Source organism: Erpetoichthys calabaricus, chromosome 8 (genome assembly GCF_900747795.2).
Source record: "Erpetoichthys calabaricus chromosome 8, fErpCal1.3, whole genome shotgun sequence".
In the NCBI taxonomy this organism is placed as follows: domain Eukaryota; kingdom Metazoa; phylum Chordata; class Cladistia; order Polypteriformes; family Polypteridae; genus Erpetoichthys; species Erpetoichthys calabaricus.
This window is the reverse complement of record NC_041401.2, coordinates 152,329,579-152,353,229: the sequence shown is the minus strand read 5'-3', so window position 1 is coordinate 152,353,229 and position 23,651 is coordinate 152,329,579. Positions and strand designations below refer to the sequence as shown.

At 36.9% G+C, this 23,651-nt stretch overlaps 1 protein-coding gene across 3 annotated transcripts in view; it reads right to left on the bottom strand.

Annotated features, from left to right (window-relative positions):
- dnah7 (dynein, axonemal, heavy chain 7) overlaps positions 1-23,651 on the bottom strand; it is a 496,694-nt gene that overhangs the window by 144,111 nt on the left and 328,932 nt on the right. For all 3 annotated transcript variants that reach the window (XM_051930473.1, XM_051930475.1, XM_051930474.1), the window contains exons 44-46: positions 21,044-21,224; positions 20,439-20,624; positions 17,358-17,521 (exon numbers count right to left, since the gene is read on the bottom strand). In XM_051930473.1, the coding sequence (XP_051786433.1) occupies positions 17,358-17,521; positions 20,439-20,624; positions 21,044-21,224 (531 nt within the window). The remainder of the gene's footprint in view (positions 1-17,357; positions 17,522-20,438; positions 20,625-21,043; positions 21,225-23,651) is intronic.

Genomic DNA, 23,651 nt, shown 5'->3' with positions numbered 1-23,651 from the left:
CCCATGATAATATAAAACTCTATAACTGAAGTCTTAATCATTGAAGATTTGTTAAAAATGTTTGTTTAATCAACTGGAATCTGCTCATAATTTCTGATAGGAATAAAACAAATAGTCTGCCCTTGGAATTCAAATGCTGGTGATCATTTTATAGCACACAGAAAGTGACCTAGGCTGAAAAAAAATATTAACTGACAATTTTATATAGACAGTCACTTCTAAAGATATGCTTAGGAAACCTCACAGAAACTATAAATATGTGCCTTATTTTTCTATGCCTACAAGGCAAAACAGATGAACCTGTCACCTCAATTCAAGTAAATACAATGTGAAAAAATTGCTTGTTTTGAGATTATACAAGTCTTATAAGGTAAGTCAAGGCTTTTGTCGTAAATGACTAAAAATGAGGAATTGTGTGTAAGAGAGTGTCCTTGAGAACACATCTGAGGCACCTGAATTCAGCTGATCGGCTCAGATGCGAAACAGACAGGATAATTTATCTGTGAGGAAAGAAGACAATGATTTTTAATTACTGTTCACCAGGCGACTCTATGCAGCTGGCTGGAAAGTTCAAGCGTGTCACAAACAGTACAGCACAACAGGACACTGGCGAATCCAGGTTGTGTGAAGGATAGTTGTCTTGCCAAATGCCATTTATCCACTGAAGCAGTGTCCTTCCTGGCATGTGTGGCGGACTGGCACAATTCCAGGTGCTAGAGAATGTGGACATCTGCAGAGCACAGGCTGCAAAGTCCCTTTTGTGTGTTAAAGGGCAACGCAGGAACTCTCCTATCAAAATTAAAAGAATGCACAAGGTTTAGGTTCTTCTTGAAGAATTCTTTGGACTAAGGAAGCATCCAAGCAATCCAGCAATTTGTCATTATTTTTTATGACCTACAAATTATACTCAGCATTAACTGGGATCAACAATGTTAACTCTAAAGCCTTTGAAATACAGTACTACATTACTTAAATTATCCAGTCATTTCCTAAACCCAGTTATTCCAATGCAGAATCACAAAGAGGGTGAAGTTTTCCTGGAAACACTGAGTGCAAATCAGGAACAAACACTGAACATTTTGGAGCACATTCATGCACCCCCCCAGGACAAGGTGGCAATTTAAGTTTTATTTGATCCAAACATATGAATCACAGATGAAATTTTATAATATGACAATAAAACATAATTTTCAGTATAAAAAAGTTATAAGATTTAGAAAGTCTGTTCAATCATAAATACAATTAATCTTCTTATATAATACACTACAGTGGCTGTCCGTTTGTCTGTCCAGGATTTTAAATCACCTGTAGCTTGCAAACCGTTTGAACTATTGACCTGAAATTGGGTACACATATACTATGTGATGTCTACTCTTCGCTTTCGGAGTGATGATTGACCTCCAAGGTTATTTTTCTTTTCTTTTTCTTTTATTTTATTGTAGAATCAATTCTCGGCAGCGGCCAGCAGGGTTGCTATACGGTGCATGCGTACGGGCGCCGTTCTTATCCCTACCACTTTCGCCCGTCACTTCCCCTGCCTCTTCATATCTTAAATCATTCTTGAGGCAGATTGAAGACTTAAGTGCCAGCTTAAGTGAAAAATTAAGGAAAATGTACTAAGCAAGTGCAACACAAACATTGACTTAATCAATTTTAATGTGAAAAGATGCCGACGAAAGAAGAGAAGAAACAGGCCGCTAGGGTGGAGAAAAAAAGAGCTGCTCTGGAAACAGCAAGCGCATCAACCTCTGAGGAAACGAATGCTAAACGTACAGAGAAAGAGGATGAAAACTAGGAATGCTCAAGTCAAGTGTATTCGTGCATTGCGCAGTTACTGGTCTAATAAAATGCAAAAAGAAATAATCATAAACTACACTTTCCACAAACCAGCAATGGCATAAGCAGGAACAGAATAGCCATTACCCACTGTCCTCCTAAGAAAAGAAATCTAATTAGTAATAGGAAAAAGAAGCTCACTGGGTTATACAACCACTTATTAATCAAAATGATTGGCAGGAACTTAGCAGGCGTATTTTACAATAACATTAACAAAATCTTGCACACTTTTAAAGAAGCTGTGCACATTTCCATGCAAAGAAAATGTGATTTTTTTTCTAGTTTTACATAATAAAAAATATTTTCCCATTGAGTTATGGAGGGTGCATTTGGATTATTCCAACTGAGCAGAATTAGTCAATGCAATAACAATGTAGTGTGGGAAATAATGATGAGTTTATTACCAGATAGTCTGTGTTTGCCTGGAATATCTCCAAAGACTGCAGTATGAGGATCTTAGATGGTCATAAATCCTACACTATCTTATAGATAAAAAGAAATCTTGGACTGAAAGGGCTTTACTTTTGGACAGTCCCAAAACATATGCCCGAGTGAGGCTGGAGTTGTAGTACCTGGCATTGTTGACAATTTGGGTCCAGGCCCTGATAGACTTTTAAAATGTGGAGAGGTGTTTCTGGTGTCCAGCTTTCAGCTGGAGTACAATGTGTATTTCTCAAATTGAAGAAAAATGATTTTTGCTAATTTTTTTAATTCCACTTCTTACTTGAGATATTAATAGCAACATCTGTTTCCCAACATTCATGAACAATATTCTTCTCCTTATTGGTTAAATTATTTTCAAGTAAGAGCATTGGTCATGGATTAGAGAAGTTTGGCAAATTGTATTTTAAAAAGTTCCTAACTTGTGAATAGAAATATGAGTGTTTAAGGAGTTCCATATTTACAACTGAGCTGATCAAAAGAAGTAAAAATATTATCAATAAAAAGATCTGTGAAGGATGAAATACCTAGTATCTTCCAAGACTTAAAGCAGCACAGAGAAGTATCTTTTCCATCAAGTGTTGCTACATATTTTGAGTGAATGAAGCACAATCTGATTACTAGTAAACTGGAAAAAATATTAATGACTAAATCACAGAACAGAGCATATAGAGAGGACCTTCTTACAAAATTTTCTTTCTAGATCCAACAAAGTTTTTTTTTATGCATTTAGCACTGTCTTTCTCTTTCCATTGTCATAAATTACAAATAGTCACAACCCAGTAGCATAGCTGAACGTCGGGCAGCACCAGGCCAGCTTCTGCTTTCAATCTTTGTAATGTTCTTTTTTTAATACACAGTTTTTTTGTTTGCATAATGAAACTGAGCTTTCTAAAATGAATTTACTAATAATTATAGGAATACAGTAATCCCTCCTCCATCGCGGGGGTTGCGTTCCAGAGCCACCAGCGAAATAAGAAAATCCGCGAAGTAGAAACCATATGTTTATATGGTTATTTTTATATTGTCATGCTTGGGTCACAGATTTGCGCAGAAACACAGGAGGTTGTAGAGAGACAGGAACATTATTCAAACACTGCAAACAAACATTTGTCTCTTTTTCAAAAGTTTAAACTGTGCTCCATGACAAGACAGAGATGACAGTTCTGTCTCACAATTAAAAGAATGCAAACATATCTTCCTCTTCAAAGGAGTGCGCATCAGGAGCACAGACTGTCAGAAAGAGAGAGGAAAGCAAACAAATCAATAGGGCTGTTTGGCTTTTAAGTATGCGAAGCACCACGGCACAAAGCTGTTGAAGGCAGCAGCTCACACCCCCTCCGTCAGGAGCAAAGAGAGAGAGAGAGACAGAGAAAAACAAACAAAAATCAATACATGCCCTTCGAGCTTTTAAGTATGCGAAGCACCGTGCAGCATGTCGCTTCACGAAGCAGCTGCACAGAAGGTAGCAACGTGAAGATAATCTTTCAGCATTTTTAGACGAGCTTCCGTATCGTCTAGGTGTGCGAACAGCCCCCCTGCTCAATCCCCCTACGTCAGGATCAGAGAAAGTCAGCGCAAGAGAGAGAGAGAGAAAAGTAAGTTGGGTAGCTTCTCAGCCATCTGCCAATAGCGTCCCTTGTATGAAATCAACTGGGCAAACCAACTGAGGAAGCATGTACCAGAAATTAAAAGACCCATTGTCTGCAGAAATCCGCGAACCAGCAAAAAATCCGCAATATATATTTAAATATGCTTACATATAAAATCCGCGATAGAGTGAAGCCGCGAAAGGCGAAGCGCGATATAGCGAGGGATTACTGTACTCTGAAACAGGAGTAAAAACGTTGGGAGGATATTCATTTCAGCTATATTAACTCTGCCTGCTGGAGAGGGGTGAAGGGTTGTTCATATACTGATATCTTGTTCAGTGCTTTCTATCAGAATGCCAAAATCATTTTTAAAAAGATCTTCAAGCTACAAAACACCAATGTAGAATCACCAACCAACTTAATCTACATATATTTGGAATACAGGAGGAAACAAGCATATATAGTACACAGGGAGAACATAAAAACTCTGCAAGAAAAGAATTCTGGCTAGGATTTGAAATAGTAGTTTCTGGAGCTGTGACACTGCAGCAGCAGTAACCACTGCACAACTGTGTTACTTACTGCGCTAAACATTTGGAACTAATGCACTTCAGTTTAATACAATTTATTCATATGGAGCACACCTATATTTATAACAACACATGTTAAATTTCCCTCTTGAGATAAATAATTTCTGATACAGATGTGAGCAACACTGGTGCACCACAAGGAATGGCCCTGTCTACTTTTCTTTTCACTTTGTACACCTCTGGCTACAAATATAACACCAGGTCATGTCACTTGCAGAAATTATGGAGTGTATTGATAAAGGGGATAAGACAGAGTATAGAAGTCAGGTGGGGAACTCTATTTCTTGGTGCAGAAAGAACTGTCTGTGTCTTAACTTTACCAAAACCAAAGAACTGGTTATGGCACAACAAAAAGCCTCAATGTCCGGTCACTATTGACGGGAGTGGATGTAGAGGTGACTCACTCCTAAAAGTACTTGGGGGTCCACATTAATGACAGGTGTGACTGGTCTCGGAACACAGAGGAATTATGCAAGAAAGGGCAGAGCTGGGTGTTTTTCGCTAGAAGACTACAGTCATTTAATGTGGGAAGTGACATTCTTCTACAACTCTGTTATGACCAGTGCAATTTTCTATGCTGTGGTGTGCTGGGCTGGTAACATCACTTCAAGAGAGGCTCAACAAATCAACAAACTAATTAAAAGGACAAGCTCTCTGAAAGTAGTAGCGAAAGAGAAAATTAAAACAACAACACCGGGAGTCAGAAAATAAACAAAGTTTATACTGCATGTTTCTAAACTGCATGGCAACAGTATTGAAGGAAATGGTCTCAGCAATGATTTCTGTATGGTGCCATATCTAGTTTGAGGGAGAAATGTTTTACAAACTAAACAACTAAGAACAGTGCCTGACAGTCAAATTAAATTCTCCATCCTATGTAGAAGGGTGACATGAGTAACAGTATCGACAGTAGATCTTGAGTCTAAAGGTACATATAAGGAATAAGGAAATTAGGATATTATTATTAAATTGCATTAAATTGTATTTTTAAGACAAGATTTAAGTTTTTGGAGATTTTTCCAAAAATGTTAAAAAGGAATGGCAAATTTTAAATCAATTCTTTAAGTTCACATGAAAATCTAACTTCTTTGAAAAACAAATTCTAATAATAGTTTTTTAGAAATAATTAGGAAAAATGTGGTTCAGTAAGTGTGTAATACAGTAATTGTTTTAATAATATTTTATATCTTTATAATGGGCTATAAAATAACTAGCTGGGCCTAATAGACAGGTGGTAGGTTTTATTGCAGAAATCAGTAGAAACATATGTTCTGTCATCAAATTAAACTTACTGGGGTTGTATATGCAATGGGTTCTATTATTTCTTAAAGAAAATCAAAAACTCATTGCTACCTATTTTATGTAAAATTGTGCCCGACAGTTCCAATTTCTTAACTGTCACATTAGCTATTGTTTCAAATAAACATTTTCATCAGTTCCTTTGGAACAGTAATCAGACTGGGCATTCCACTGAGATTTTTATGCAGCTTTTTTTAGCCCTTGCAGACTTAAAACTTTATTGTTTTTTATTGTTCTCTATTTCTGCTTGTATTTCTGGTATTGTTACTTAAATGTGTATATAGTAGGTTGATCTTCATCAATATTAGCTTAATAACTTACATTTTTAGTGCTAAAATTATTTTATTGATGAAACTTGAAGTACGGCTGTTTTTAAGAAGACTGATAGTTTTAGTTCATAACTCTTCATTAACTGACAAGTACAAAGGAAAATTAAATGTAATCAGATAATGATCTAATAAACCATAATTAACATGAGAAAGAGTTAATAATAATAATAATAATAAATTTTATTTATATTGCACTTTATATTTTAGCAATCCCAAAGTGCTACAGAGTAAAAATAGAATAATAAAATAAAAAAAAAAACAGAGGAGTCTATAAAATACTTTAACAAAATGACTTTCTAAAAAGATGAGTTTTTAGGTTTCGCTTAAAGGCCTCAGTCGACTGTGGGGCTCTCAGGTAGTCAAGGAGGGCATTCCACAGCCTCGGCGCCACCGATGAAAACGCCCTGTCACCCATGCTGCTGAGCTTAGTTCTGGGGACTTGAAGAGTGTTAGTGTGTACAGAGCGGAGGGAACGTAAGGAGTTATGAGGGGTAAGGAGTTCCTGTAGATAAAGAGGGGCATGTCCATAAATGCACTGATGGGTAAGAAGGGAGACCTTGTACTCTATTCTGAATGAAACAGGGAGCCAGTGAAGGGTTTTCAGGATTGGGGTGATGTGATCATACTTTCGCACCCTCATCAGGATCCTGGCAGCGCTGTTCTGAATATACTGGAGTCTCTGGATACTCTTGCCAGGAATCCCAATGAGGAGTGCATTACAGTAATCCAGTCTGGAAGAGACAAAGGCATGGACGAGTTTCTCTGCATCTGCCAGGGTGAGTAATGGGCGGAGTTTGGCGATGTTCTTGAGATGGAAAAAAGATGACTTACAGAGATATTTGATGTGGGTGTCAAAAGTAAGTTGGGAGTCCATTCTAACACCCAAATTTGTAACAGATGTGGAAAGAGGAATATTTTGGCCAGAGAAAGTAATACTGGTGATGGTAGAAGAGCGAAGATGATGTGATGTACCAACTAAGATGGCTTCTGTTTTGGATCTGTTCAACTGAAGAAAATTGAGCCTCATCCATGCCTCTATCTCCTCCAGGCAGGTAGACAATGTAGATGTTGGCAGAGGAGCAGTAGAGGAGGTGGGAGTAGTCCTGAGGTAAAGCTGAGTGTCATCGGCATAGCAATGGAACGATAAACCATGTCTGCCAATGACAGTTCCAAGGGGGAGCATGTAGACAGTAAAAAGGATAGGGCCCAGCACAGAGCCCTGTGGAACACCACAGGTGACGTTGTGGGTGTGGGACTTTGTGCTGCCAAGGGCGACATGCTCAGTTCTGCCAGTCAGGTATGATGTAAACCAATTTAGAACAATTCCTGAGAGTCCAATAGTGTATTGCAGGCGGTGAAGAAGGATGTTATGGTCTATTGTGTCAAAAGCAGCTGTCAGGTCAAGGAGGATAAGTAGTGAAGGTGAACCAGTATCTGCCGTCATCAGAAGATCATTGGTGACCCTGACCAGGGCTGTTTCGGTGCTATGGCCAGGGCGAAAACCAGACTGAAACTTTTCAAACAGATTGTTCAGTTTGAGATGATCATGAAGTTGTGCTGCAACTATTTTTTCCAGAACTTTGGAGAGAAATGGAAGATTGGAGATGGGCCTATAATTGGAGTGAACTTCAGGATCCAAGGTGGATTTTTTCAGTAGAGTTCTGATGACAGCAGTTTTTAGTGCAGAAGGAATATGGCCAGCCAGGAGGGACTGATTTATTATCCTGGTGATAAGTGGAAAGATGGCAGAAATGTTGGCCCTCAGCAAGGGTGAGGGGAAAGGGTCCAGGGAACTAGTAGACGGTTTCATTTTCCTGATGACATCCTCCACCTCTTCCCGTGTGGCAACAGAGAAAGAGCAAAGAGGATGGACGGTCTCAGACAATGAGTCAACAGTTGGGAAGGGCAAGATATCCTTGGTAGAGAGGTGTAAACGGATATTATCAACTTTTTGTTTAAAAAAGTTGATATACATGTTGCATCTGTCATCAGTGGTCTCAGAATGGGCAGGTAAAGGAGGTTTGAGAAGATGATTTATGGTTGAAAAAAGTTTTTTAGGGTTGCTGGAGCCATTTCTGATGATGGTGGAATAAAACTTGGACCGTGCAACCTTCAGAGCTTCTGCATACGCTCTCATGTGTTCTCTGTAAGCCTGTTTATGGACAGTCAGCCCAGAGGCCTTGAGCCGCCGCTCAAGGACATGCCCAGCCGCCTTCATTTTTCGCAGCTCGCAGGTATACCAAGGTGCTGAGCACGAGAATGAGACGGACCTAGATGTTAAAGGGGCGTGGAAGTCCAGGAGACTGCTCAGGGACTGGTTGTAAAAATCCACGAGGTCAGCAACAGAGAGGGAGCTGATAAAGTCAGAGGAGAGAAATGTAAGGTCCAAGGCCAAGGCATCCACATTGATATTCTTCAGATTTCTGAAGTAGATCTGTCGTTTTGGTTTGATACGGGAGGAGAAAAAGGGCAGCTCCAATGACACAACTTTGTGGTCTGAAATACCAAGATCAAATACCTGTAGATTCCTGATTGGGGCACAGTTTGAAATGACCAAGTCAAGAGTGTGACCCCTAGAATGTGTGGGAACATCGACATGTTGTTGTAGGTTGAGAGAATCTAGTAGCTCAAGGAAATCAGCAGTGAAATAACCTGTGGGATTGTCAACATGAATATTTATATCTCCTTAGATTATGATGTATGAGTTATACTTTGAATGCTAACACCACAGATTACCTTAGACCTAACCTCCGATTATGAAAGTGTGCAGGAACTCTTCAAAATATGGAAAACATAAACTTCAGAATTAAAGTAATTTAGCAAATTTGGATCATGGTGCTTCTTTATAAACCTATGTGAATTTAAAGTCAATATTATAGAATACTAGGGGGCTTTGCCACCTACTTGCTTCGCTCGCCAACCCCCGTGTTTGGTTTTCCGGATACACACTTTTAAGATTTTTTTTTCTTTGAATTGTTGCTATTTCATTAGTTTCACTTTTATTTAAGAACTTCTTTAAAAACAATATTTGGAATCTTTCGAGTCCCAACATGCTGAATCTTTGAAATGAGGTCCGTGAGACATGCGTTTAATGACTTTGTACCATAATTCAGGATAGGTTTCTCTGTTTGGAATTTCAGCACAGACAAAACGATCTACATCATCAGCAGTTAATCATTTTTTTTGCAAAGTAACCAATAAATGCATGTGAGGTAAACCCCATTTTTGAAATTCTCTGACTTAAACTTCAAAGCCTTACAATATTTATATACTTCTGACATATCACCTATGTCCATATATTCAATCTCTATTCGCCTTTTCGTATTTCTCAGAGTAATAATTTCTCTTGGTTTGTGCTAATGTGATCTTTACTTTCTTTGTTTTGACACTTTCGTTTTTTTCTGCTTTCATATTCTTTACCTTTCTCTACATGTGTATCGCGACGACGTTTTTTTTTTAGTCTTTTGAATTCCACTGTTTTCATAATCTCTAACCTGCTCTGCATGTGTATAGCGCCAACGTTTTTGAACGTCTTTATGAAGTTCTACTTTGTCTTTTACTCTTTGTCTTTTAATTCTGAGCCTGATTAGACATGCTTTTTTTCAATTTCACTTGTTCCGGGATGATTATTACTTTTCTTATTTTCTGAATTTTCACCTGGATTATTCTTTTTTACATTTTTTTCTCTCCAACGCTTTTGAGTCTCTTTTCTCTGCGCTGCTCTTTCTTCTTCACTTAGTCATCGACGCTTCATTTATAACATATTGTCCTTATATGCTTTATATGCGCTGAGAGCCCTGGATATGTGTGTGCTCAAAGCCTTTACATGACTGAGTGTTTTGCTGCCTGTGGTCTTATTTAATATTGGTTGTAAGTAGGGCATGTCTTGCAAGAATCTCATGTTCTACGTCCCCACGAGACAGTCCTGGGTCAATCTCTTTCGTCTCGCGGGTCTTTTAAGTGTCTTCCATGATCTTCATGTGAAGATAGTGTCTCGTCTCCCTAGTCTTTCTCTCCCAGGATTTTTTTTTTTTAAAATAGAGAGATTATTGTATATTTGGCAGAGAATTTACTCCTTGTGTCTGATTGCACTCCCATTTTCCTCCCACATCCCCAAAGACATACCGATTAAGATAATTGGTGAGTTTAAATGAGACCTAGTATAAATGCATGCATGAGAGGGCACTGCAATGGACTGGCACCCTGGCAAGGGCTTTTTCCTGCGTTGAGTACTATACTGCTGTCAAAGGTTTTGCCCTATCAACTCTGAATTGAATTACATAGCTTGGAGACAGTTATGGTTATTAGATAATTTAAACACAAGGCTGCTAAGCTAATTTAAGAATGAGGCATATGATCATGGAGGTCAATATTCTAATACAATAACTATATTTGACTCTGATTTAATATTTAACAAGGGATCTCAATGGTTGTACAATAACATAACTTACATGTTTGTATCTAAAGCTAATAATTAAAAGTCTTTCTGGGTCTTTTTCCTCTGTGGGCATTGCTTGATTTATGAAATAACTTAAAACAATCAGGCAAAGACTCAACCAAGGGAACTGAATTGTTTCTTAAAATTCGGTTAATTTTTTCATAGCTTATCCACACTGAGTACAGGCTTAAAGTACTTGAACATATTTAAAACTATAATACATTAACAGTAACTGTATCTCCATTCAACAGCTATGCTCCAGGTGGTCTAGAGTCAGTTTTAACAGTGCATTCTGTATCAGTATCAAAATTGTGCACTGGAGAGTCTAACACGAAGACAACTGAATCAGTCTTTTAATCCATAGCCTCTGAATATCTTTAATGTTATTTCCCAGTTTTCTATGCTTGAATATGTAGTATCAATAAAAAACATTTTGCCAGTGGAAAAATATCATTGGCTTATAAAGGTGCAACTGACAATAATATCTTAGCCTTCGTGCTTTTCCTGCACTAGAACCATATTCTATGAGAATCGTAAACTACTGAATTTCTGTTTAGTTGGTGGCAAGTAATGGTAACAGTGTACAGAGCAAAGCATACAGAAAGGAATTAGTGCTGAATGATTTCTTCATGAATAATAAATTAATTAAAAGTTTGCTTCTGTCTGATGCCTTCCATACTCTCATAGTATATGGTCACATACGTAAGATTGGTAAGTCTCTTACATGGACTTTCGTCAGGGTACAAAAGGGTTGTAGATAACAGAGACAGCCATCCAGAAGGAGCTGTCATTTAACTATACAATGCAAGAAAAACGTATTTACTCAGCACTAATAGAGAGCACCAAACTACCACTTTTTTTCATACGGGTGCTTTTACCATCCTTTCAACCAAAAAATACCATTAAATTAGGTTCTCCTGCTTGGAGCTCTACCTTGTGCTTTTGACAAATTTGGACTTTTTCAGAAGTTCACTAAATAAATAAATACATACATACATACATTTTTATACACACACACTATAGTCTGAATAAACACCAGTATTACTAAACAGGAAGGAAATTTTAAAAAAGTAAAGCTTCTAAATTGGTAGTCACAATCACAGTAAGGCCTTATACAGGCAGATTGCTGATGGTATAAAGGACACCCAGGACAGTTTCTTGATACACTTCTGATAAATAATTTGTTGGCTGAAAGTACTCAGGGCTTGTGTGTCAGAGAGTGGATGTGTAGCATTGTTCATAATGGCACTCAGTTTTGTTTTAATTCTCTCTTTCACTGACAATTCCAGGGGGTCCAGAGTGTGTCCTATAACTGAAATTGCCCTTTTAATCAGCTTGTTGGTTCAGTGGGCATCTCTTGTAGGGATATTATCAGTTTATTGTTTATTGGTAGATAGTCTAATCCCAGCCAATATTACTCTAAATACTGTAGAAAAGGAACAGTCCTTTTTTAAATCCAGCAGTATCTGATAGTTAAGCAAATATTCTCCCAATTAGGACTCAGTCCATGATACTCTTTGTATAATTTTAATATGCAAAGAAGTGCATGATGTACAATTTTAAAATGAAATACAATGTGTTTTGTAAAGACTGACAAAGAAAGTATATTATAAATAACTGAATTACACTACTTGCCTGAGATATTCTCCTTGCTACTAAGTAAAATACATTCAAGCGTGAACTGTAATGGAAGATTAGGCAAGTTAGACAGGTTGCTTTCAATAAAGTTTTTAACTTGTAAAAAGAACAATGAGTGTGCTGAAGTATTCCAATATTTAAGCTGATCAAAGGGTGCAAACATAAAATTGTCTAAAGTTTTAGGTAACCCATGACTGTTTACATTAAGGAGTTCCATATTTTGAGAGATGCACATTTTGATTGCTAGTAAACTGATGATACTTATTGACAGCTATAGCATAAAGCAAAGCATCTAGTAAGGAGATCAATCTAGTTCCTTGCTGGTCTGAAATAAGTAAAGCTTTGTTTGTATGTATAGCAAACTCTGTTATTCAAATTGAATTCTTTGTGTAAAATATGTGTTGATCAGTGAAATCTGCTAAAGTGTTTTTAGCAGCAAATATGTTGTGTTCACCATGTGGCTTTTTTTCCTAGCACCCCATAATGCTTTGTGAGGGCAACAGAACATCACACAGCTATAGCGGCCAATGTTGGATGACACAGCCCCAAGTACTGATCCTAGTAGTAGGCAAAAAATTAGCAGAAAACTTGCAAAAACAAACGTGTCAGTAAAGACTGCTCCATCACAGAACAAACCCCGAACACACTGGAAACTGTTGTGGAAAAGATGATGATTGCAAAATTGAATGCCATCATGAAAAATCCCCTCTATCCCCTCCAGGAAATGATCTCTTACAGCATTTTTAGCCACAGACTCATTCCACTACGATGTGCAAGAAGCACCACTGGGTAAATTGCTCTCAGGCAATTTAATGCTTCCAACTGATGTACTTGTTAAGTTTATTTTTATTTATTTATTCATTTATTTATTAACTTATTTACTTATTGATTGGCTGTATTATTTGTCCCGTGAGTCTGTATCCTTGTTTTTTATTTTTCTGCTGTTGTATACATCTGCATTTCCACAAGGTATTAATAATTTTTATCTAATCTAATCGAATTATTAACATGTCTTTTCTTTTTGAAGTTGTACTTGGCATATGATTTCAGACACACAGAAATTACATGATTTGTTGACTGAGTCCATATTTAGGATGATTAGCTTATTAAGATAACTAGTAATTCATTTCTTCCTTCATCTTGAAGAATAACTGAAAAGTTAATGTATGTCATTTTAAAGTTTAAATATATTTCGATGTTCAGATTCTTATGGAGTAATTCATGAAATCTGATGTTTGTAAGGACAATGTCAAGCAGGCCCTTTCTCAGTTGCTCTAATATATTGATAGTACTAGGGTGCTGTACCGTGTTAGCCATTATGAATGTAGAGAAAAGCCAAGCAAAATGACACCTTTTATTGGCTAACTAGAAAGATTACAATATGCAAGCTTTCGAGGCAACTCAGGCCCCTTCTTCAGGCAAGATGTAATCTGATCTGATTTGATTACATCTTGCCTGAAGAAGGGGCCTGAGTTGCCTCGAAAGCTTGCATATTGTAATCTTTCTAGTTAGCCAATAAAAGGTGTCATTTTGCTTGGCTTTTCTCTAATATATTGATGAAAGACTAAAAAAAAAAAAGCCCTCTGCAGGCACATAGCAGAACACTTTGGATGGCCTCCCATTATAGCATAGCCATTACAGATCCTGAAAGAAGTCTTATAAGAATGGCCTAGCCCTAGAGGATAAAGGAAAAAACTCTGGCAATATGATGTCAGGCCGGATAATTAGATGAAAACTACTAAAAGAACATAATATCATAGCATATAAATGTAAAGGCAATCCATTTATGACTGCTCTGTGCATGGTCTCCCACCTGCACCTTCAGCTACTGAGTTTGGAAGCATCACTAGTGATGACAAGAGCACTATAGGAGCTTAGTGACACCACCATTAATATTAAATTACTCTTCATATTTATATAATTACAAAGTCATGTTTCTTGTTCTCTTTGCAAGCAACTGGAAAATGTTATATAATGGAGAATGTTAAAAGGAGAAACTTTTTGTTAGCTCCCTTGATCTTGATTTTCAGTAATTTATCACCAGCAGTGCTCAGGTCTTGCCTTATTAAAACAACACATTTTAGTCCCATGAAAATCCTTTGCTTATGTTATTCTCCAAATACATATTTTAATACTTGGGGAACAATACACCATACTTACAAAAACTATTATACAACATCATTGTTTTGAAGATGTACATATTTAGTGAAAAAAAACCCTCAAAAATAAAGATCAAGGCATACAGTGATGCTTTTTTTGTTCCTTTGCTAGGAGAGGTTCAGGCATTTTATGGTTAAAAGGATTAAACTGCCTGTGATTCCACACAGCAAGAAGCAGACATTAAAAACTGATATTAGGATGCTACACAAGGCATGAGAACTAATTGGCCTTTATTTTATATAACACTTTTTATTCAGCTCACTTTTCATGAACAGTGCTCCTCATTTTACAAGGGCAAATTTTTGAACAATAGGCATGATGAATGACTTGCTTAAGGTCACACAGTGTTCAAGCGGTGGGATTTGAATGCACAGCCCTGCGGGGTAAAAATCTTTCTCCTTAGCCTTTAGGACTGAGGAATTTCTGTAGGGTACACTTCAGATGATTCTTTCATTATCACATCATGTGTTTTAGTACTGTGGCTGAAATAACTTGTGGTCCAAGCAACCCGTGATAAATATCTAGAGTCAGTCTTAGGCTGCATGATAGTCTGCAAATGGTATGTGCAGCCCCTTGGTACTTCTGATAGCACAGAAATGCCTACAGTAGCAACTGTCGGAAACACACCCAATGTAGGCTACACAGCTGAATGTAATGTCCCTAATCTTGTTTTCTATTTTTCTATCAGTGTGGGAATAACTTTAATTTATTTTTTTGCTTTAATTAGTATACCGATTTTTTTTTGGAGAGTTAATTTATTTATATGAATAAAATGTTTAATTGTTTCCAAATATTAAATAGTAAAAATGAACCAAAATTACAACTGTGGTGCAAAATAGAGAGAGCAATTAAAGAAAGTGAGCAGTGAAGAAAATCAATTGCACTTTCAATCTAACTGGTTAAAAGACCAAAACAGTAACATAATTATTTTAAAGCCCCATACTGAATAAATGATGTTTCTTTGGATATTTCTGAACACAAAAAATAAGAAGAGGGAATATAGTTCATAAGTTGTGCTTCCTTCTAAAGAAGAGAGGGAAGAAAAACAAGCTAACTTAGGTTTTGTGTTGTTTATTGAATGTCGAGTGTCTGTAAACACTTGCATATAGTCACTTTCTGCTATCTTTACGCTATGAATGAACTGAATTATTATTTTGTTTATTGCAGGAAGTATGTATGCATTATTTGTTTAAAAAATAGTCTAGTGCAACTAAACAGAAAAAGAAAGTGGAGATGTATTTGTGAATTTTGTTCAGATATTGCATCATCCCTGCACAATTCTAGCCATCGCAGCTTGAATGATAAACAGAGATATCCCTACAATACAGCAAAGGAAGGAGGAACATAAGGGAAAAGACTGCAAAAAACATTTAAATAGCTGAAAAAAGGAGAAAAGTTCTGGATGAGATGCAAGCGAATTAAAATTACTCCTCATCAATGAAAAAAAAAAAAATTAAAGAGCTAATCCACAGTAGGCCATAATAAAAATAAACTAGAAAATGAATCGTACAAAAGATGGGCAATGATGGCATTAGGAAATGGGCTATGTTGATTTCAAGTTTCATACTGGTAAGAAATAATATCGAAGTGATGTGAAACATATGGCTAATACTGTATATATTTTGAATCTGTGCAAGGCAGAGACAGTGGACAAATTAATAAGTGGCTCCTAATCTGAAGAAAAGAGACAAGCAATACAGTAAGTAATGACCCATTTGTACTAACAGAATTTCTTAGAATTCAAACTCTAAGAAAATGTTTATTTTGGGAAAAATCTAAATGATTGAAAAAACAGCAAAAATCATTAAGGGAAAATAAAAGATTTTAAATAAAAATGCCAAATAAAATGGCAGTCACAGATCTTGAAATACACACCAACCTTAGTTAGAGGAGCATGTTGAATCCTTGGAATTTAGAGTGGTTTCTTTATGGTTAAGTCTATTTCTTACTCTGCTCTCTAAAGGGGTAGGAGAGGGTTGTCTGATCTGAATTGAATAATTTATTCATTGTAAAGAAATCCATAAAATCGATTAAAGAAATATAAACACCATGAAAAAACAAAAACAGGGCTATTAAAGAAAGAGATGAGGATAATTTCAAAACATGTAAATCTAAATTCAACACATACTAAAAGGGCCAAAAAATAAAACGAATAAAGGAATAATTTACAACATAAAACAAGCACATAGTGAGAGATGAGGTGTTTAACAAGATGTTTAATTATTCAGTGACAACAAGATGAAGCATTCCGTGCCAGTCGTTAACCCCTCATTTCTAGGTAAACAGCAATCATCAAACTGCCTCTGAATTAAACAAATCATTTCTGTCCCTGATTAGAACACTAAAATTAAATAAAGTGGAGTTTTAGCTTTTGGAAAGCTAAATGTCTCTGGTAAGAACAATCATAAATAAAAATACAACCAAAGAAAATGCCTTTATTAAAGTCATTGGCAGAAAGTGACCCAGAGGATACTATAACAAAAAGCAGCCTGGAGCAACAATCGTACGAGTTTGAGAAAGTAACCAAGAGATGGAGAGATGGAAAGGAGATCGACAGAATCATAGCTAAGGGAGTGGTCTCTGTCAAACTTACTAAAAATAAGAACCATTCATCAGAGCCAAAACACTAAAGCAAAAATGAAGCCATATAAACACTGCAAATGTTCTTACACTAAAGTCATTCAGTAACAACACAAATTAAAATTGGTTGTGAGAAAGATCCAACACTAGGATATCTGAAGCTATGCCATGCCAACTTTAAGGGCCAGGATAAGACGACTCCTATGACCTTCCTGTCCAGTGACTGGCAACAGACATAGTGACCACAAACAGTATGGCCACGATCATATAAAATGGTGACAAAAATGACTATAATCACATAAAAACAGAATACTTTGTACAAAATGGTATTGATGTAGCCACCATAATGTTAGAATAAATATATACAACTAAAATACATACATACAAATTCCAAAAATATCACAAAAAGACTCCAGGGAAGCAACAAAACAGGTTTACGACAAACAATACTTACGATATAATAATGCCATTGTCAATGGAAAAGCTGTCAGAAGGCAAGCCTGCAATATTCCATGCTCGAATTTTCACTGGTTCACCCAAACTGACAGTGAGAGAGAAGTCGTCTGAGCAGGGAATGTGACGATTTTTGCAAATATCAACCCATTCTTTTGTCTGAATCTAATGAAAAGAGAAAAAAATATGGCACAAAATATTTGGTAATTGTATTTAGGCTTGGTGTAATGCTTCTGATAAAATAAGTAATTTTTCTACCTTCATTTTTTTTTTCACAGCTAAAAGAGAATGTTAGGAAGATAATTAAAAATTCATAAACCCCAAGTAATCTATTTTCAAATAATAGGATTTTATTTCTTGAACAGAAATTTTAAGGCACTAACAAACACCTACCATATCCATATCAAACAAGTAAGAATAAAATGAACGGAAATACTGAGCTCTGACAAAGAGGAAGATGGAGACAACACCTAATGCCCCCCCTATGACATACCTTCATACATGTTGGGCACTATCTGTTTCCTCCTAATCTCTCTCACACATTTATATTCACACTGTTGGCTACTTAACTGTTGTCCAATCCCCTCTATGTACATATGACAGAAGTAGTAATAGCATTAGTATTATCATGTATATAATGTAGAATACAGTAAAATCCTTAAATGCATGTCTGCCCAACATGCAAAATGTGTCCACCATATTTAACAAGAATTAACTTCATTTTAATTAACAGAAATATAAATCATACTCCTATTTCTATATTTTCATTACCTGAAAGCTTGTTAGGCATTTTGATTTTGAACTACAAAGTGCGGAATTTATTATGCTTATGAATACGAATATACATCTTTATTATAATTTTTGACTTATCGCCTTTTAATTCTTTCTATATTACTTCTGTTTCACAGTACATTGTCATCTGTACAGAACTTATTCTTGCCTTTTGCAATGTGGTACTTTCAAGCGTAAATGTTATACATAGAAAAATGTATTTCCTTAGGAGGCAGGCAATGTCTGAGATGTGAAGCTGTTAACTGTGGGTCATTTAGTGATTTGTTATTTTACCCATTGTTTTAAGCATATGTTGGTTCAAAACAAGGGATTGGATTATGAAGTTGACACAAGATCTGTGCGGATGTCTGATATGAACTAATCACCTACTTCACTAATTACCAATAATAGCAGAGCGAAAAACAATATGTACATCCTACTTTTAGTCACTGTTTCACATATTCTGGTCAGTCAGCCAAAACCACTCTAACCATCTATGACATAAGGGGGATGGATATGAGTAGATTGGGGGGGGGGGGGGGGGGAAGCTACAGAATGAGATTATTCAAAGTCAAGAAAAAGAAATTCTGAATCCATCAATGAACTGTAATAAAGACCTCTTATTTGATAAGTAATGAATGTCGCTTATTTTTCTTCCACAAAAGTTACTGACTTGATCCCCTCTATGAGCCTAAGTAAGTTATTTAGCATATATCTATTCCAAGTGTAAAAAAATGTAAATATGTTTTGTAAAATTGTAAAACTCATTGGGATGGTGTTCATTACTATATTAGCATTTTATACATATTTTAATAATTTCTTAATGTGTTTACTAGAGGATATTTATAACAGATTAGTTTACCACTAAGAACTGTGTGAATAATCTATTTAAATTATGGCTATTAAATATTGTTATTTTGTGAATAAATTCGTCATAAATAAAAAGTTTATTTTTTGCAAATACAGACAAAAACACTTGTTATGATCATGATTATCATAATTAATTTGCGCTTTAGCAAGTCATCTGAATAGAAGAGCAAAGTCCAAGAATTGCAAACATGCATTTAGATAGAAGCTTTAGCCATACTATAATGATAAGTTAACTGAGCAAATGCTAAGGCGTATCTGAGTATGTTCCATTTTCATTTGCAAGAGCGTTTTTCCAAAGTGTCATATTTAACAATATTTTAGTAAATTTTCATGTGTTTGGGACGTTGTGAGCATATGAGTGGATGACTTGAAGTGTGGATTATGCAACACAAGTAGCATGGGTTGTTTTCATTGACCTTTTGGTATTGTTTCCCATAGACTCCTGTTATATAAGAAACTTAGATATATCCACTCTGTGTGGGATTAAACAATTTTCTCAGCCATCACTACAAACAGCATGGTGTAAGTAACATATAAAAAAAATGTTCTTTAAAGAAGTAGAATTCATTGTAACAATACAACCAATTAACTGTTTGCAAAAATGGGAACAAAACAATATGAATGAGCACTTCATGAACAATTTTAAGCAACATGGATACAACTATTTCATAAGTTTAACACTATGTTAAGATTCAACAAAAACTTATGAAAAGATTCATAATCAATGCTTCTTAATTATCAGTTTCCACACCTTTACAAACAGTACGGTACATGAGTGACTACTGTAATCATAGTCATTGTTCATTAAAACCTTTGAGAAAATTGGCTATACTGTATAGTGTTTACTTACATGCTCATATAGTTTATAACAGTAAGCACAATTTGAATAAAATTGCTGAACCCTTTCTACACTGATGATTTTATTTGGACATGCTGAAGGTTTAAGTTGTTTGCTTGTTCATAGTATATTGGCCATATACTTTTTCTTCACATGCTCACACGGGGTAAAAGCAGTGAGCACACATATATTAAATATAAACATTTCTGAGAAAGCAATGTAAATTTTAAAGTTTAAAATGCAATTGTTTTTGTTTTGATATATTTTGCTAATCCCGGAGGAGAAGCTGTCTGTTCACATAACCTTTTGAGGTTCAGAGTGCAGGGTCAGCCATTGTACAGTGCCCCTGGAGCAAATTTTTAGGTAAAAAGCCTTGCTCAAGAGTCCAAAGGAGTAGGATCATTTCTAGCATTAATGGGATTTGAACCAGCAACCTTACAGATACCAGTGCAGATCCTTAGCCACAGAGCCACCACTCCACTCGTAGGCACTAAGAGCAATCACGTCATTTTCCCGATGTTACCTAATTTTCTATAATGGAAAAATATTAATAAAATACCCTATATGTCAAAAGTTTTGAATACTTAGACCTCTTCAGAATACCTGTCTGTAAGTGGAGGTGAACGTTCCCAAATATGCTACTATGCCAGCAGAGATTAGTATGTCACCCGTCAGGTTGGTGTACTGGACCCCCAGCTGCTTGGCTGTCACACTCCATCGAGTCTTTTCTCCTCCCAGCCCACCAATCAGCTGTTCAGCTCGATCAAGCTTCTTGCTGCATAAATCAACCTAAGGAGGGTAATATAATTAAATTAAGTTACATGCAAATCAATGGAAGGAATGTTGTCTCTCCTTCATCAATTTTGTTAAGCGTTACAACATCAGGGTAAAGGTAACATGCTCTGAACTCAATGCAGCTATCTAACTTGGGAGTATTATATTGTTACTTATTTAACACCATTTAGGAGATATCTGTCTGTCAAAAGTGCTTTAAAGATAGAAAGAGGCATTTAGGTCAAAAATCTATATTTTTGTTTCATTAGAAGCACATATACCATGCCTGCTTCAAGTATGAAGAGTGCAAGGGAGCAGGTGTTTTATGAGTTCAAAAGAAAAAAATCTATTCATCAGATGTCAAATGCTATAACTTTTATTACAACCCATGCATCTATTTCCAAAGACATATCAGTTTTATTTGTGCTAAGCACCTTGTTCTCTAGATCCGCTTTCTCCATCTTATTGATTTCCAATGTTTGCTGCAGCTTGGCCAGCTTGTCTTGGACCTCCTTCAAGGCAGCCTGCTTTTTCCTTAGCCCTTCATTGGCGATGCGCAGTTCTTCCTCTGCCTGGGCCAGTTTTATCTTTTTAGGAGCAACAATCTTTGCTACTCTGATAAGACAAAAGGATCAGAGCAGTTAAAATCAATGTTGGCTACATTTAAAAAGAGATTCTATAGGTATGATGTAAAGAAATTGATGGATACCACTGATATAGAATTCCCACAGTGGTCAGTTTTTTTCCCGTTGATCATCCATTTGTTCATTATAATATAAAATGAAACACATACTGGACCCCCTGATCATTAGGACCACATTACTTTAACTTTGTAGATTTAGTTGCTTAATTGTGCCTTTAACATAGCTCTACTGTAGCTGGCTTAATGGCAGCACCCTTCACATAAGTTTGGAACAATTAAGATTTATTGTGAGCAGGTACTATTCTTCATATTAGTAATTTGGTAAATAGACAATAGTTCAGTGGTTACTGCTGCTGTCTCACAGCTCCTTGGACTTTCAATTAATGCTCAGCTTAGTGTTTAGTGACTCACAGGAGTACTGGAGAGAACAGACACTCTGCAATATGAGGAGCCTGCAGAGAAACCTGATGCTGTTAGGGGGAGATCTTCAGGGATACCAGCAGACCTTTGAGTGCTGGCCAGGTAACCCAGAAGTACTTGGGAAAACTTACCCAGAACAGTTACCACATCCAGTCTTAAAAAGCCCCCTTCATCCAGTACACAGGGGGCTTGGAGTTGGGATGAAGTCACTGCTAATGGTTTTGGTCCTGGGTGATCCATCTGGGGAGTTTGCATGTGGGCATACGTGGGTTTACTGCCGTTTCCTCCTACAGACATGCAGGTTAGGTGAACTGAAGATGCTAAATTGGCCTGTGTGTACTTTCCGACAGGTGGCGCCCATTGCTTGCTGGGATAGACTCCAGCTGCCCCATGACATTGCCCTGAATAGTGGATTTAAAAAATGGATGGATGTATCAACAAATACTATGATCCATCCCAGCCTAAGCAATTCTCACCTTCATGTCAATTATCGTTAAAATGACGCTCTGTACAATTTCAACATCAAATTAGTTTATTTTGCTTGAAAGAGGTTATTTCCTCTTTTACATCCCCAATAGCTGCTCCTGTCAGAAAAGAGATTCTAAGTAGTCAGCATAAGTGACTAAAATGGTAGTGCGTGCACCCAGCACTTATGCCTGCCTGTACAAATGAGTGGCATGGCAATTTGAGCAAATTTCCTTCACATGTCACACATACCAAAATATTTAAAAAAACAACAATGTGATATTGGTCTCCATTCTTCTTCTTTTTTTGGCTGCTCCTGGTAGGGGTCACCACAACGGATAATTATTTTCCATATCTTCCTGTCCTCTGCATCTAGCTCCATTACATCCACAACCTTCATGTCCTCTCTCACCATATCCATAAACCTTGTCTTATGCCTTCCTCTTTTCCACTTACCTGGCAGCTCCATCCTTACCATCCTTTTCCCAATATACCCAGCATCTCTCCTTTGCACATGTCCAAACCAACACAATCTCATCTCTCTGACTTTGTCTCCCAACCGTCCAACATGAGCTGACTCTCTAATGTACTTATTTCTAATCATGTCCATCTTTGTCAGGCCCAGTGCAAATATTAACATCTTTAACTCAGCCACCACCAGCTTTGTCTCCTGTTTTTTAGTCACTGCCACTGTCTCCAACCCATATAATATAGATGGTCTCACTACCATCTTATAGACCTTCCCTTTCACTCTTGCTGGTACCTGTCTATCACAAATCATTCCTGACACTCTTCTCCACCCACTTCACCCTACCTGAATTCTCTTCTTCACCTCTCTTCCACACTCTATACTGTTGAACCTAAGTATTTAATCTCCTTTACTTTTGCCAGCCCTACTCCCTGCACCCTCACCATTCCTCTGACCTCCCTCTCATTCACACACATGTATTCTGTCTTCTTGCAACTGACATTCATTCCTCTCCTCTCTAGAGCATATCTCCACCTTAACAGAGTCTCCTCAACCTGCTCCCTACTCTTGCTACAGATCACAATGTCATCTGCAAACATCATAGTCTATGGGAACTCCTGTCCAATCTCATTTGTTAACTATTCCATCACCATTGCAAATAAGAAAGGGCTCAGAGCTGATCCCTGGTGTAATCCCACCTCTACCTTGAATGCATCCATCACTCCTACCACAGACCTCACCACTGTCACACTTCCCTTGTACATATCCTGTACCACTCTTACTTCTCAGTCACTCCCGACTTCCTCATATAGTACCACAACACCTCTCTAGGCACCCTGTAATATGCTTTCTCTAAGTCCACAAAGACACAATGCAACTCCTACTGGTCTTCTCTATACTTCTCCATCAACAGCCTCAGATTAAACATCATATTTTTGGTGCTCTTTCCCAGCATGAAACCATACTGCTGCTCACTAATCATCACCTCACTTCTTAACCTAGTTTCCACTACTGTTTCTCATTACTTCATGCTGTGGCTCATCAA